Raw genomic sequence first — 15,117 nt, 5'->3', positions numbered from 1 at the left:
AGGATGCTACAACGGAAGGTGGGGGGGGGGAGGTCATATACAAAGGATCAGAATGGCTTTAGACTCCTCTACAGCAAGGCTAGCTACTAGACGACAAAGTAGCAATGCCTTCAAAACTCTGAAGCAAAACTAAACTAATTCGGGCTGGGGTTGTGGCTCAGTGGTAGAGCGCTTGTCTAGCACATGCAAGGCCCTGGATTCGATCCTCAGCACCATAAATAAAATAAAGGTATTGTGCCCAACTACAAATAAAAAAATAAAATATGAAAAAAACTAAACTAATTCCAACTCAGAATTTCATATCTAATAAAAAATGTGAAAGAACATTTTCATACACGTAGTCTCTCAAAAAAACTACTTCCCACATATCCCTTTTATACGCCCCCCCCCCGCCACCCCAGTAAGGGAATAAACCGAGAGGAAAAGGTCACAGAGAAGTCATCACAGGAGACTCAAGTTAATGATACCAGTTGAAACAAGATGATAGTGGGCGGATCAAGAATAAAATATAGAGGAGGCATCAAGGTCTTCAGATAAGACTAGAGTGTTGATTGGAGTTCTATTTGTGATATATAGAAAACTAAGCAAATAAAATGCAAGAGGATTATAACTTCTAGGGGAAAATTCTGTAGTTTAGTCTAATACATTGATCAGAATTAATAATTTACCCAATCATAATTAAAGTGAATATGACTGACTCAGAATTACAATCAGGGAGATGGGTAGTACATACAAGGTATGTGTAGGAGGCAGAGAGATAATTCAAATATAATGCCTAAAAAAGAAACAGAAAGTAGCCACGCGAATGAGTTTATATTGAGACAAATCAACCAAGACTTGAAAAGGATTGTCTTAAAGCAGGAAAAATGAGAGAATGGGGCAGACAGGGCAGGAGAGCTGTTAAGTATAATTAAACCTACAGAAATATGTTTTCAATATGTGATTGTGAACGTCTAGTGCGTTCGGGTCCCTGGGTAAGGGTCGCGAAATCACCGGGACACAGGGGATGCAGAGCCAAGGCAGCAATTGCAACTGCATGCTGAGGTTTATTTGCATGTTTCTTTTATAATCTTTTCTAACAAAGCAAGCAATTCTTCAGTAACACTTCGTCCACATAGCCCAAATATCATGCCTCAGCGGGTACACAGAGCTAAATTCAAGTTGTTCCTGTTCCTTTTGATAAGTACCCTCCCAAAGTTCTTTGTAGACATTATCTAATCCCCGAATGTACTGTTCCCAGGTCCAGTATGCAGGAAGCTTCTTCCTCTAGGCCAAACCATGCAGAAGCTTGTGTCTTGTGATAAGGGGAAAAGGACCTTTCCTCCTCCTAGCGAGGCATGCCTTCAGCTGACCTAAATCACAGCCACAGCTTCTTGCAAAGTGTCAGGCTGAGGGAGCTAAACTCTGCACACTTAAACCCCAACATGTGATAATGATTCTTTCCCCCTGAAATGTAGGATATAAAACTGCTTAAAAGCTGGATGCAGTTGTGCATGCCTACAATCTCAGCGGATTGGAAGGCTGAGGAAGGAGGATCAAGAGTTCAAAGCCAGCCTCAGCAACTTAGTGAGGCCCTGAGCAACTTAGCAAGACCTTGTGGGGGTGATGTGGGGGTGGGGGACACCCCCCCAAACTACTTAAAAAGCCCTTTTAGATTACTCTTCTTTATGACTTATACAACTTTGAAACTGATAGTATAAATATTTAATTAGAAATAACCATACATGAGAACCCTCTTCACTCTTTAGTATCTAGGAAGGTAGTTTTTATGTGTGCAGAATGATGCAAGACTGGTATTATTGCATGATTCTAGGGTCTAAAGTTAGCTTTTCACATTCAGGATGTAATTCATTACTATTAAATATAATGTAGCACTAATTAAAGTCTTATCTAAGCTGGGTGTGGTGGTGCACACCTGTAGTTGCAGCTCTTTAGGAGGCTGAAACTGACTGAGTTAGAGATCACCCTGAACATAGGGAGAGTCCATCTCAAAAAAAACACAAAAACTAGCAGGGTGTGGTAGTGCATGCCTATAATCTCAGAGGGGATCTCAAGTTCAAGGCCAGCCTCAGCAATTTTGGAAAGCCCCAGGCAATTAGGGAGACCCAGTAAAATTAAAAGGGCTGGCAAGTGGGGCTGGAGATGTGGCTCAAGCGGTAGCGCACTCACCTGGCATGCGTGCGGCCCAGGTTTGATCCTCAGCACCACATACAAAGATGTTGTGTCCACCTAATACTAAAAAATAAATATTAAATTCTTAAAAAAAAATGGCTGGGTAGTACCCTTTTCTCACCAAAAATATTAGTAACAAATTAACTCCTGGTCAAATCTCAAACAAATGAACTCTTTCAATTCCATTCACAGTGAACAAGTTCATCTGAGATGGCCACCAACCCCACAGCCCCTCTGGGGAAGAGTTCTGCCTAGAGAGGACATCAGACACGTTATCCAAATCTGTTTGGAGCAGCTGAAGCACCAGAAGGGACACTGGCTGATAGGAGGAGATAGTCTTTGAAACTTTATTTAAACGTGCCTGTTTTATTTGATCAACTCGCTGATGCTTGTTCTTTAGAAGTACTTTGTAAGAATCCTGGAAACTGATACTTCTTGGTAATGTTATGATTACAAGACAAAGCTGATGTTCAACTTTCTTCTTCCTTTTCCATTACTTGAACAACCTTATTTAATAAGCAAATTCTAAGGATAAAAAACTGATCCCTTTTTCTCTTGAAGATTTATGTTGTAGCTCACCCTGTACTAAACCCTGGCCAGACTTCTTTGAGTTGTTCTCAATCTCTGGATTTTTGTCACAATTATTTGCTTTGCATATCTTATCCTCTCTAATTTATCTTTTCTACATTAATGATTAATGTGCCAATCAATGCTGAGATGCTCTGATAAATTCCTAAAGATTTGTTCCCCAAAACCACCACAACACTGCTTATGTAGCCAAGATAGGAGCCAAAAATATCTTCTGAATTACTTTGTAGATTTACATTACTTTTCCCAAATCCTGAACCACGAGGATTACCAGACTACCAGAGGTCACAGTACTGGACTTTTTCACAAGTCATCTTGGCCATGTGTTGCTAAAGCTGAGCTGATGACATTTCCACAAAAGGCAACTGAACAAAGCACCATATTAAGCACCTGCATCCGAAGACAAAAGAGACAATCTGTGTTCTTGGAGCTTCTTGAGGTGGGCTTTTCTGGGCTCAACCAACTAGCCTGGAAAAACAGCTTAAACTCTTATCCATAAGTGTGTTATTTCAAAGTATTGGCATTCTTCCAAGATACCCCCCAGGGTGTCAAAATTTAACCTGCTGCCAAAGCAAACTCTAAAATGAACACACAGTCCGTATTTTCTCAAAAAACAAAATAACCAAATTTATTTAGTTTGACATTTCCTCTGATCTAAAGAGAAAAATGTCAATAAACAAAACAAAAATCCCCAAACAAAACCTAGGACATACATACAGGCACCTATCCCCATGAATTCAGATAATCTAAAAGAAGAAGAGTAAAGTTCTGTTCAACAGAGAAAATTATCTTCGTTTTTGGAAGATGTTTCCACGTCCCATTCCACGTCCTCTTCCTCTTGCAGCCACTGAAAGGAATAGAAATGATGAGAACAGGTCACAACATGGAGCAGCTTAAATCCTGGGACATCAGCTCTGAAAGGGACCTGAAAGGCTACCTGACTGAACATTTCCCTGACCCACAGCACTTTATAATAAGGGGATGAAGACCCAGAGAGGGCTGGGGCGGGGTGGGGTGGGGGTGATTACTGCCATTAGAGCAGGAGCTAGCACTTAGATTCCTGCCTTCTAGTCCAGTGATACAAGAGGTGAGAAGCAGTACAGAGAGAAAAGGTGGTCTTGAGGACACAGAAAAAAAGATGAATTCCCAAGGCTGGGCTAGGTTAAGCAAATAAAACGTTACAGATGCATTTAATTCACTTTAAAAATCTGAAACAAATAATTAAGTGTTAATATCTGTTAATTCTGAAAAAGGGGTTTTATTCTTTGAGCTTATCTGTATGACAGTAATGGTTCATAATAGCAAAACCAAAATAACACTCCTTATACAAAGGACCTCTGTAACACAAGAGGTCTAGGAGGGCATCAGAGGATTTGAAAAACAAATGAAAATATTCTGATGGCTACGAACTGGAGTCTCAACCTTCTCTGCTCTTCCAGAGCCTGGAGCTGTCCTGAAGAGGGAGGAGAGTTCCATGAGAACCCATCCACCTGATGACAGGACTGAGAGAGGTCTGAGAGAGGCACAGGTGGTTCAGGCAGAAGTCAGAAGTGTGGGCAAACTCACTGCCAAGTGCCTTTTAGTGCATAGCCAGCCAGTGCCCCTGTGGCTGGAGAAATGGTGCAGCTCCACTAGGTCAATCATGGCAACCAAAGGGCAAAAGATTTATTTATTTATTTTTTGTACTAGAGATTGAACTCAGAGACACTCGACCACTGAGCCATATCCCCAGCCCTATTTTGTATATTATTTAGAGACAGCATTGCATTGAGATGCTTAGTGCCTCGCCATCGCTGAGGCTGGCTTTGAACTCATAATCCTACTGCCTCAGCCTCCCCAACTCCTGGGATTACAGGCGTGCGCCACCTCGCCTGGCTTAACTGTTGTTTTTTGAGGGCATTATAAAAGATTATATTATTGTATCTTTAAACTCAAAGCTATATCACTATCAAATATGTAAAATATGCAGCTAAAGATACAAATGAAGGATCCAAGGCCTTCCCTGACTGTAAATCTTTGCTCCACACTAGGAAGTTTCTAAGAGATAACACTTGCTTTCTTACCTAACAATGTAGCAGAACTCTAAAGGGGCCCAAGTATAAAACCTGACTAGGCTAACCTTAAGAAAAGCAGCCTGGCTGTCACTAGATAAAGGCTGGTACACTTCTAGAATGTGCTAAAAGAGGGATTTATTGTCAAATATAAGCAGCTTTGAAGCTACAAATCCTGGGACTGAGGAATTAGCTCAGTGGTAGAGCACTTTTTTAGCATAAGGCTCAATCTTCAGCACTGCAAAACAAAGAAACCGGAAGTTTAGCCCATTATTGGGTAAAGATGGCTCAAACACATATTCCTTGTCTGGAAATGGATTCCCACTGTTAGCATCTCACCAAGTACAAGCTGGATATCAACACATATCAACAAGTCTTTCTAGGAATGCTGCCCCCGACTGCTTCAAAAATCAGTTCATTCACATCCTGATATATCTCTGCTCTGCAAACTAGGTAAGAGCAAACTATCCTTAGGCCTCTTGGATAGAACTTCTGAAAAGGAAGGCCCTTTAATTTATCTTAAATGATAGGAAGTCTTGCCTAATTTCTAAAGAGCCACTTTGGATTTTGCATAAGCCCTATAACTGGGATCAGATCAGGCAAGACCCCACCATTTCAGAGGGTCTCCCAACGCTGCAGGGAAAAAGGGTGGTACTGGGTGTGAAGACAGCTGAGGTCAAGTCCACCACTGCCCATAAGCAGTAACTGGACCTTTTCCTAAAATATAAGAGATAAGCCCTAATTCAAAAACCCATGCAGGAGGAGCACCTACCTTGGGCCTTCAGAATAGCAGCTTTCCCCCTGCCAGCCCCTGAACCTTGATTTTTATTTTTCATGCTCTTTAACATGGGTGCATTTTTCAGCATGTCAGGCAAAATCAGGAAGCGGATCTTGCTGCCACGGATGTACACCTGTTCCAGTTGTGCTACTCTGCCATCTCTGTACGTGACTGTGATGTTGGACATCTGGAAAAAAAATTACCAGCTTATCAATGGGTGCATACCTGTAATCCCAGCAACTCAGGAGGCTGAGGTAGGAGGACCACAAGATTGAGGCCAGCCTCATCAACTTAGTGAGGCCCTAAGAAGCTTAGAGGGACCTTGTCTTAAAGTAAAAAATAAAAGGGTTGGAGATGTAGCTGAGTGGTTAAGTGCCTCTGGCTTTAATCCCTGATGCACACACCCACCCAAACCAAACCAAACAAACAAACAAAGAGAATCGATTAATAGCACTAACAGAGAACAGATGTTTTGACTGGTGGATAGGGGAGTCTAGAATTGCAAAAACTGTCATTGTGCGATAACTAGGCAATGCTGGTGAACTATCACAATAATAGTTGGTACCACTGTATGCGCCAGGGACTGCATTAAGCAGGGTAGGTATAAACTCTTCAACTTTCACAGATTAAAAACCAGAACAAAACAAAACAAAACAAACAAAAAAAAAAAAAAAAAAACAATGAATGTGTACGAGGTCAAAGAGCTGGAATGCAGGGGGCAACAGTTTGGAAACAGATGGCCTGGTTCCAGAGCCCCACCTCTGCTGACTATACTGTCTCCTGGGCCAGTATATGAAAAGTTCTTGATGATGATAAACCCTAATTCAAATGGTTTTTAACTGCTTATCCAAACCATGTCCTCTCCTGCACCTTCCTGGAACTCAGATTACAAAGGTACCATGAAAGTTACAAGCATAGGCCAGATTTAGTTCTGACTCTCCTATAGTATACGGCCTAAGAAGTGGAGATGGCAGTACCACTCCCAGGGTTTGCAATACTAAAGAGGCATGAGGCAAAAGCTTAAACAAGAAGGAGGGCACTCAGGCAGGAACCTTTAGAATGCAAGGACTGGGTCCTTGAGTCAGAATCATGACTGAGGATAGGATCATCACTTTAGAGATGAATCACTCAAGTTTGTGGACAGAGGGAAGGCTAACAGGATTAAGACCACACTTTAAGAAGTGGAATGTGCCAACATGGGCAGATGTGGGCTGGAGGGAGGGAGCCTCTAGGTTAGAGCAGCCAGCAGACATGCTGGGTGTAGGAAGGAATACAGATCTGCCAGTATCAAATTCAGTAGATGCCACATTTACCAAAGTAGTCTTCTGAATAGAGGAGAGAATTATCTTTGTGTGTGTGTGTCCAATTTCTATTCATAAAGTTCCAGTCCATCTTTTTTTAAAATTTATGACATTACAGAAGTAAGCTGAAACGTATTAATATTTTATTCTTACATTTCTATGACAGAAAAATTCACGAGCAAAAAAAAAAAACAGGGAAACACTTATAAAACTAGACATAGACCTCAGTATTAATGACTGAACAGAAAAAGGAATTAAATGTTTTAATTAAACAATCACAAGTGGATGATAGTGTTTATTAACTGAAATTATGTAAACTATTTTAAAATGGGATCACTGTTCAGAAACTACACAGATGTATCATGGGTGAACAGCAAAGGAATTATAGATGAATCTGCATTGTTTAGCTGTTCCTCAGGCCATCTGTGTCCAAGGGAAGCCTGACATTGACTAATTAGATTTTGAGCTACACTAATACTGGTAGTAGATCTGCCTATCAGTAGATCCTTCCACTGGATTCACAATTCTGATCTGTACACCAGCCATTTGGTGCCTCAATGCCCAATCATAACAGCCAATCAAGAAAGAAAAGTATCTGGAAAGAAAAGTAGTCTGAGCAGATGCATCCAAACCTGCACTGCATCCAGCATTGCCATGTGTCACCATGGGAAAGCGAGACCGATGCACTGTCAACTGGTGGAGCTTGGATAAACTGGCTGTCAAATGGCAAACTGTCCTTGAATGATATAAGCCTCTAGAGGTAGTCCCTCTAAGTCAGGGTTAAGACACACGAAAGGGGTAGTGTGGGGCAAGTTCACTGTTGCTGCCTGTGAGATACTTGTCCTGGAGAGGTCTGGGTTGAGGCTCAGTGGTACAGCCTAGCAACTGTGAGGCTCTGGGTTCAATCTTTAGTACCACATAAAAATAAACAGAAAAAGATACTGTGTTCCATCTAAAACTATATATCAACTTAATTCAAAAAAAAAAAAAAAAGATGACTGGAGAACTTGGGCTTGGGTGGTAGGGATGGTCATACCCTCTGGGGAAATTTCAACATGCTCACACAGATGTGCTTGACACAATAATGGATTGTAGAATGCCAGCAATAGTGATGGCCCATTCACTTGAATTGGGGTGCACATCCCCCGCCACCTTTTCCAATGAGAGAGCCACACTGACTAGCAAGGATAACTGGGAGTCTATGGACAGCTGAGCTACTGGTCATAGAGCTGCTGATATCCTCTTTCAGTTATGCCAATGTCTATAGCAAATATGGCTAAAGTAATAATTTTCTCAGGATAACCCCTTTCCTTGAACATCTTAACCAATTCTCTCTTCTGATGACACTACCAACTTCCTTTGCATACGTAAGTAGATGTGGAGGAGGAAAGGAAGTGGCGAAGGAGACCCAGGGGATATGCAGAAGGCATCAGGTTTTGGTTGTCGCCTCTGCTCATATGGGCAAGAAGACTGTAATTTACTCAGAATGGACTAAGCCTAACAACAGTGTGTTGTTTTCTCCAGATTTCTGTCTTGCTTGTTGCTATCTTATGCTTACTTGCTCTTCAAAAGATACCTGGTTAGGTAGTCTCTGCTTGAAAACACAGAATAAAAAAAGACCAACAATGCTCTGGGCTTTCCCCACTCTAACTGTGCACTCAGCTAGAATGGTTTCTAGAGCTTCAATTCACTGTTTCTGTTTTACCTTCAGGGGCAATAGGGTTCTGGTTTCCTATCAAGCCTTCTGCTATGGGCTCCATACCCCCAGTTTGTTAATTTTCACACAACTCCTATTCTTCCCTTGAAGACTATCATCACCTCTGGTGCCACAAATGAACACAATTATGGTTTATTACTCAAGACAAAAACCTGCATTCCACCAGGCTCCCCAATACCAGATATACCCATAACTCTCTAGAAGACAAAAATGGCTGAGGCCCTCTAACTGAATGAGACCTAGCAGTACTGTCATCTGTATCCAGGAGTTTAACCCTGGGTACTCTGAAGAATTCTCTGAGACCCAGTTCCTTTCTATAGTGAGGAAAAAAATGTAACAAAGCCAATACTTCTTGAGTACTGACTAGACACTGGGAGCTATCACAGGTGACTGATTTGCCATAGTAATGAATTTTATACCTCAAGACCCTACCAGAGAGATGGTACAAACACCATCCCCAGCCCCACTGGAGAGATGAAGTAGCATAGCCTGTCAGAGGCAGATCTATCTCTGGAGCCCTGTGCCCTTAACCATTCTATTCTACCCAGGATCACATTTCCCCTATGTAGTTTGGCTGGGATTTGAACCCAGGTCCATCTAACTCTAAACCCATACACTTAGCCACGGCAACATACTTCCTTCCTGAAAGTGTCAAAGAGCCAATTAAACAAAACAAACTATGTCTAAGCTCTCAATTAACTACCACATAACAGAATCTCAGAAAAGGTCAAATCTGAATGATAATTAAAAATATCTATTTTAGCGGCCGTGCTACTGCTAAGCCACATCTCTCTCTTTCCCTGTAAGAATCCCACCCTGCTTTGAAACTCTCCAAAGGAAGCTATCACACAGGTCCAATAAGACCTTGTGTGCTTTCACAAATAGCTCAGGTCCTGGCTGAACAAGAGATTCTAATGCCAAAAAGACACGTACTTCAACACTAAGATTCAGGCTCACTACTGTTCTCATGCTTTCTTTGCAACACCAGAGGGGAAATGGCTGCACAGCCTCACAGTACTACTAGTTGTCCCCCATAAAGCCAAAGGAAAGGTAGAAACTCTTTTTGCAGTACTGGGAACTGAACCCAGGGGGCATGTTAACACTGAGCTACATCCCTCAAACTTTTTTGAGACAGGGTTTCACCGAGTTGCCCAGGTTGTTCAAGAACTTGCTATCCTCCTGTTTCCTGAGTAACTGGGATTACGGGTGTGCACTAACATGGCCAAAGACACCATCTTTTGAGTGGACTGTTTTCATGAAAGTTAGGATGGAACATTGAGTTTAATCAACTACCTAAACAGCCACAATGAAACACAAATGGTGAAAGCCAGGTACACAACTGAAATAACTCTTGACACTGAGATGTAAACAGCTAGCTCTAGCTCCAAGATTGTGAAGTAATGCTGGGTTGTGTTGTGATATGAAAAAATAAATAAACAAATAAATTATATATATATATTATATTTATATGTGTGTGTGTATGTGTATGTATAAATATATATATATATTACCTTTTTTTTTTTTTTGAGGGAAAGTCCATCCATGGTTCCTAACTCACAACTCCTCCACTACCACCAAGGCAGGCAATAGAAACTAGAACATCTCTTCACCAAGGCAGGCCATAAAAATTATCTTTCTCTGCCTTTCTATCTTAGAGCTGGTCATAAAGAAATTCTGACCTACACTGTCTGATAGCAGACTATGAGAGGTCCTGTCCTGTATCTGGGAGGAAGGAATACTAGACAGAAAGGCCAAGAAAAATCCATAAAGACTGGTCTTGCTGGGTTTCCTCACTTAGTCTATTAGCATTAGACCATAGCTTTTTTGCCCAATTGCCTTTCTACTTGTCTGTCCATATTTTCATCATGTCTACGCAATAAAATCTCCATAAAAACCCCAAAAGACAAGAGTGCCACGAGACAGAGGTTTTCAGGAAGGTGATGCCTTGGAAAGGGCATGGGGATTCCAATGTCTCTTCCCCACTGCCTTGTCCTGATTATCTATATTCTTTAATATCCTTCAGAGTAAACCAGTAAACATAAGTGTTTTCCTGAATTCTGGGAGCTGGTTGAGCAAATTGATCAAACCATGACCAACTTGGTATAAATTAGGGGTACCAAAGGAGGGGGTAGTGGACCCCTAATTTATCATAAGTTGGTCAGAAGCACAGATAAAACAACCTAGGGCTTGCAATTGGCATCTCAAGGATGGTGGCAGTCTTGGAGACCAAGCCCTCAACCTATGATATCTGATGCTATCTCCACATAAATAATGTTAGGACTGGGCTGGGGATGTGGCTCAAGCGGTAGCACGCTCGCCTGGCATGTGTGCGGCCCGGGTTCGATCCTCAGCACCACATACAAACAAAGATGTTGTGACCGCCGATAACTAAAAAATAAATATTAAAATTCTCTCTCTCTCTCTCAAAAAAAAAATGTTAGGACTGAACTAAACTAGGAGAAACTAATTTGACTGGTAAACACTACAAAAGTGACTGCTTGCTAAGTATTAGGAAAAACCAAGTGGAGTTTGAGTTGATTTTTCTTTCTGTATCTTTAGGGGGTGCCTCAGGACTATCAACATGCTAGAAATGTACATTTTTAGGACAATTACACACATACACAAGAAAGATGTAGTCACTTAGTTGCCACTGTTGTAATGGGAATATCAGCTTATGAACTTACCTATCTTTATTCTTAGAAAACACAAAATACAAAAGTATTAAGGGGTAAGGGAGTATGATGAGTGCAGTCCACTCTATGTCAAAGCTCCAAAAGCACCATCTCAGCTTTTACAGAACTCACAATTCTATCATTTTCTTTCACCAAAATTTGTAAAAATTTTGTCACTTTGTTTATGATGAAATGGATCTGATCCTTACTCTCAGATTCTACTTAAGACTTTATGAACACACATTAATTAACACATGCTTATCATTTTGTTTTTCTTGTTATTCCACTCATTATTTTGGGGGGCAAGGGGGAACAAAAATTTTTATCTTTTTCTTTGAGATAGGGCCTCATTATGTTGCCCAGGCTGGCCTCAAACTCATTGGTTCAAGTGAACCTCTTGCTTCAGCCTCCCAAAGTAGGGATTACAGAACCCAGATGAAGAATGTAACTGCATGATTTCAGTCAAAATAACTATTCAAACACTTGTTTTCTTCCATGTATTTATATGTATCATTTATTTTTAGTTTTATTTCTGCAAAATTGGAAACATTTTGGAGTTTTGAACCATCCTCCCCAACTTACATCAATCATGCTTCCAAACATTAAATAGTCATCCATTTTTACAGGGTGAATATTCTACGTAATCGTAGTTTAACCTCAATTTATTTAGCTCTATTAACAGAAATGTTGGTTTTCATTACTAAAAATACCACAGCAATGGATACATTGGCACATATATTTTTGTCTACAATATTAAACTGGTTCTTAAAACTCTTTCCACACTGACATATGGTAAACACATTTAACAGAAAGGATACACAGTAGAATTTTATGCAGTAGAATTTCCACCTCTACTGACAGTTTATCAAGGAATCCTTGGTAGCATAATTAATTTTATTTTCAACTTTGAATATTCTTCTTATTTGCTAATTTACATATTTGACTCTTAAGGCCTTTTTTTACATGTTATATTCCATTTATATATTTTTTCCTTTGTGAGTCACCCATTTTATGTCTTATGTTCACTTTTAATTGGAATAACATTCTTGACTTGTAAAAAACATTTATATAATAGCTTTTCATCATTAAAAAATTATATGATGACCTAAGTGTTGGAATACTGACCAGCTGAGCCAGAAGACACCCAGCATTCCCTAAGAATCTATGAAGACACTCTGGAACCTTGCACACTGGACTTCTAACAAAAACTACAGTCATAAAGATCTCCCTCAAAGGCTACCTGTATGTGGTCTTGTGCTAAAATTACATGCTTATTCTTTCTCATTATCCCTCACCTTCAAGTCTTCATGGTTTTTAAATATTTTACCAAATACCGGGCTCTTTCTTTTTGTGGAACTGGGTATTAAACCATACAAGCTAGGCAAGTGCTCTACACTCAGTTACATCCCCACCCCTGTTTAATTTATTTTGAACAGGGTATTGCTAAGTTGTCCAGGCTGGCCTGGAACTTTCAATTCTCTTGCCTCAGCCTCTTGAATAAATGGAATTAAAAGATGTACCACTACATCACACTTGCATTCTTACTTAAGATTGGTTCTTCCTTTGATGTTTAATAAAGATGGTTTAAGTCTTTGTTGGGTACAGAGAGACAAAGAACAGAAACTTGCACCATTAGGGGCCTTTAGTTCTAAGTCTTACATCCCCACGTTGGACAAGAGATGAGGGATGTCACATCTCTGCTACAAACAAAAAATGGCTAATAAGAATCATGCGGCAGGTCACAAGGGCCCTTGCTCAACCCCATCCACACTCTTAAGAGGATGCTCACAGCAAAAGTAGTAGTATAATATCACCCATAGCTGTTGTTATAATCTTCAGAATTGGTCACCAGACAATATTTGCATTGCATTTGTGAGGTTATAGGGGAAAGTAAAGGCCACTACCTTCTAAACCACAGATGCACAGAACTGCTAGTAGCCTCTGACCCACTCAATGCTACTTCAGGGGATCTCGTCACAGGTTTAATGCATGCTTTCATTACATTTCCAAATATCAAAAAAAGTATTATAATAGGTTATCTTAGAAATATCCAAGGGACCCTAAAAGAAGCCATATTTTACTTCTAAAAATACTAGGAATACTATTGAGAATATCATCTAATATATTTCCCTAGCATATCTGAGTGCCAGGAAAATCTGTACAACTTATGAACACTACACATCTTAGTAATGATATAAAGGTACCTGAATATACCTTTATTTAATGTACAGGGATTTGGGGTTATATTGCTGGGAACTGACTGCTTATAGTTTTATTTTACTTTCTAGCCCAGCTTACCTGAACCAAGACACATTCCTCTATTTTTATCCTACCATATAAGGGGCTGAGGGTGTAGCTCAGTGGTAATGTTTGTCTAGCATGCATAAGGCCCTAGGTTTGATTGCTAACATGTACACAGATGTACATGCATACACACACACATTGAGGAAGGGAGGAAGAAGTTGTTGTTAGAGAAGATAAAGTAGGATATTGGGGTTTTTAATTTTATTTTTTGTATCGAGGATTGAACCGAACCAAGGGGTGCTTAACCACTGAGCCACATCCTGAACCCTTTTTACATTTTATCTTGAGACAGGGTCTTGCTTAGTTGCTTAGGGCCTCACTATTTGCTGAAATTGGCTTTGAACACACAATTCTCCTGCCTCAGCCTCCTGAGCGCCACTGAGCTGCTGGGATTACAGGCGTGCACCACTGTGCTGGGCTTATTCCTTTTTTTTGTTTTTTAAATGTTGCTTGAACTACCAATTCTTCTGCCTTAGTCTCCCAAGCAGCTGGGGCCTTAGGCACACACCCCCATGCCCAGCTTACAACATTTAACTATACTCTCATGAAGCAGAAATTCAAGGTCATTGCTTTTATAGCCACGGTAGGTTCCCACAATAAGCCCTTAAATTGGAAGGTGGGTTTTTTATTATGATTTTATGGTGCTGTGCATCAAACCCAAGGCCTTGTGCATGCATTCAAGGGATCTAACACCGAGCTATATAGTAGCTCTAATTCTTTTTGAAAGTTTTTATAAGGCAAACACTAAACCCCAAAATACATGTTGGGAAAGAAGTCCATCAACTGAGATTCTTGCAACTGTTTTCCAAATCTTTGTAAAGTGCTAACCCACTCCATTTTTATAATAGAAAATGTTATTAACGGTACCCTCTGGCAAAGAATAAGCAGGGAGAGTATTGGGAGTATGACATCATTTCCAAAGGGCAGACTGACCAGCTAGGAAGGAACATACGGCCGGGTACTCCCTGAGTACAGTGCTCAGTGTTTACTTGCTGCCAAGTTGAATGCACACAGATTGCTACATTCAGTGAGCTTAAGTTCTGGTAGACCCAATGAAGCCTCATCATTTTGACATGGATAGGGTTAGAGACTTGTGTCCCTGCAAAAATCCACACATTGAAGCCCTAATCCCCAGTAACTCAGAATGTGATCTTGTTTACAATTAAGTTAAAAAATGAAATTAGGGTGGACCTTAACACATATACTGGTGTCCTTATTAAGAGGGGATTTGGGGCTGGGGTTGTGGCTCAGCAGTAGAGAGCTTGCCAAGCAAGTGTGAGGCCCTGGGTTCGATCCTCAGCACCACATAAAAATAGTTTAAAAAGGGGGGGAGGGGAACTTGGACAGAGATGCTATAGAGGAAAGACCACGTGGGAGAAGATGCCTTCTACAGCTAAAGAGAGCCTGGAACAGATCCTTCCCTCATGGCCCTATCAAGAAACCAATCCATCAATACACTAATCTCATACTTTTAGCCTCTATAAAGGTGAGAAAACAAATTTCAGTTGTTTACACCATCCAGTCTGTAGAACTT

At 40.6% G+C, this 15,117-nt stretch overlaps 1 protein-coding gene across 1 annotated transcript in view; it reads right to left on the bottom strand.

The window, feature by feature from the left end:
- Positions 1–1,007: 1,007 nt before the first annotated feature.
- Snrpd3 (small nuclear ribonucleoprotein D3 polypeptide) overlaps positions 1,008–15,117 on the bottom strand; it is an 18,099-nt gene continuing 3,989 nt past the window's right edge. The window contains exons 3-4 of the mRNA XM_026412523.2: positions 5,584–5,776; positions 1,008–3,607 (exon numbers count right to left, since the gene is read on the bottom strand). Coding sequence (XP_026268308.1) covers positions 3,546–3,607; positions 5,584–5,776 — 255 coding nt within the window. The 3' untranslated portion in view covers positions 1,008–3,545. The remainder of the gene's footprint in view (positions 3,608–5,583; positions 5,777–15,117) is intronic.

Source organism: Urocitellus parryii, chromosome 3 (assembly GCF_045843805.1).
Source record: "Urocitellus parryii isolate mUroPar1 chromosome 3, mUroPar1.hap1, whole genome shotgun sequence".
NCBI classification, from domain to species: Eukaryota; Metazoa; Chordata; class Mammalia; order Rodentia; family Sciuridae; genus Urocitellus; species Urocitellus parryii.
Note: the sequence above shows the minus strand (reverse complement) of the source record. Positions and strands in the feature narration are given on the sequence as shown.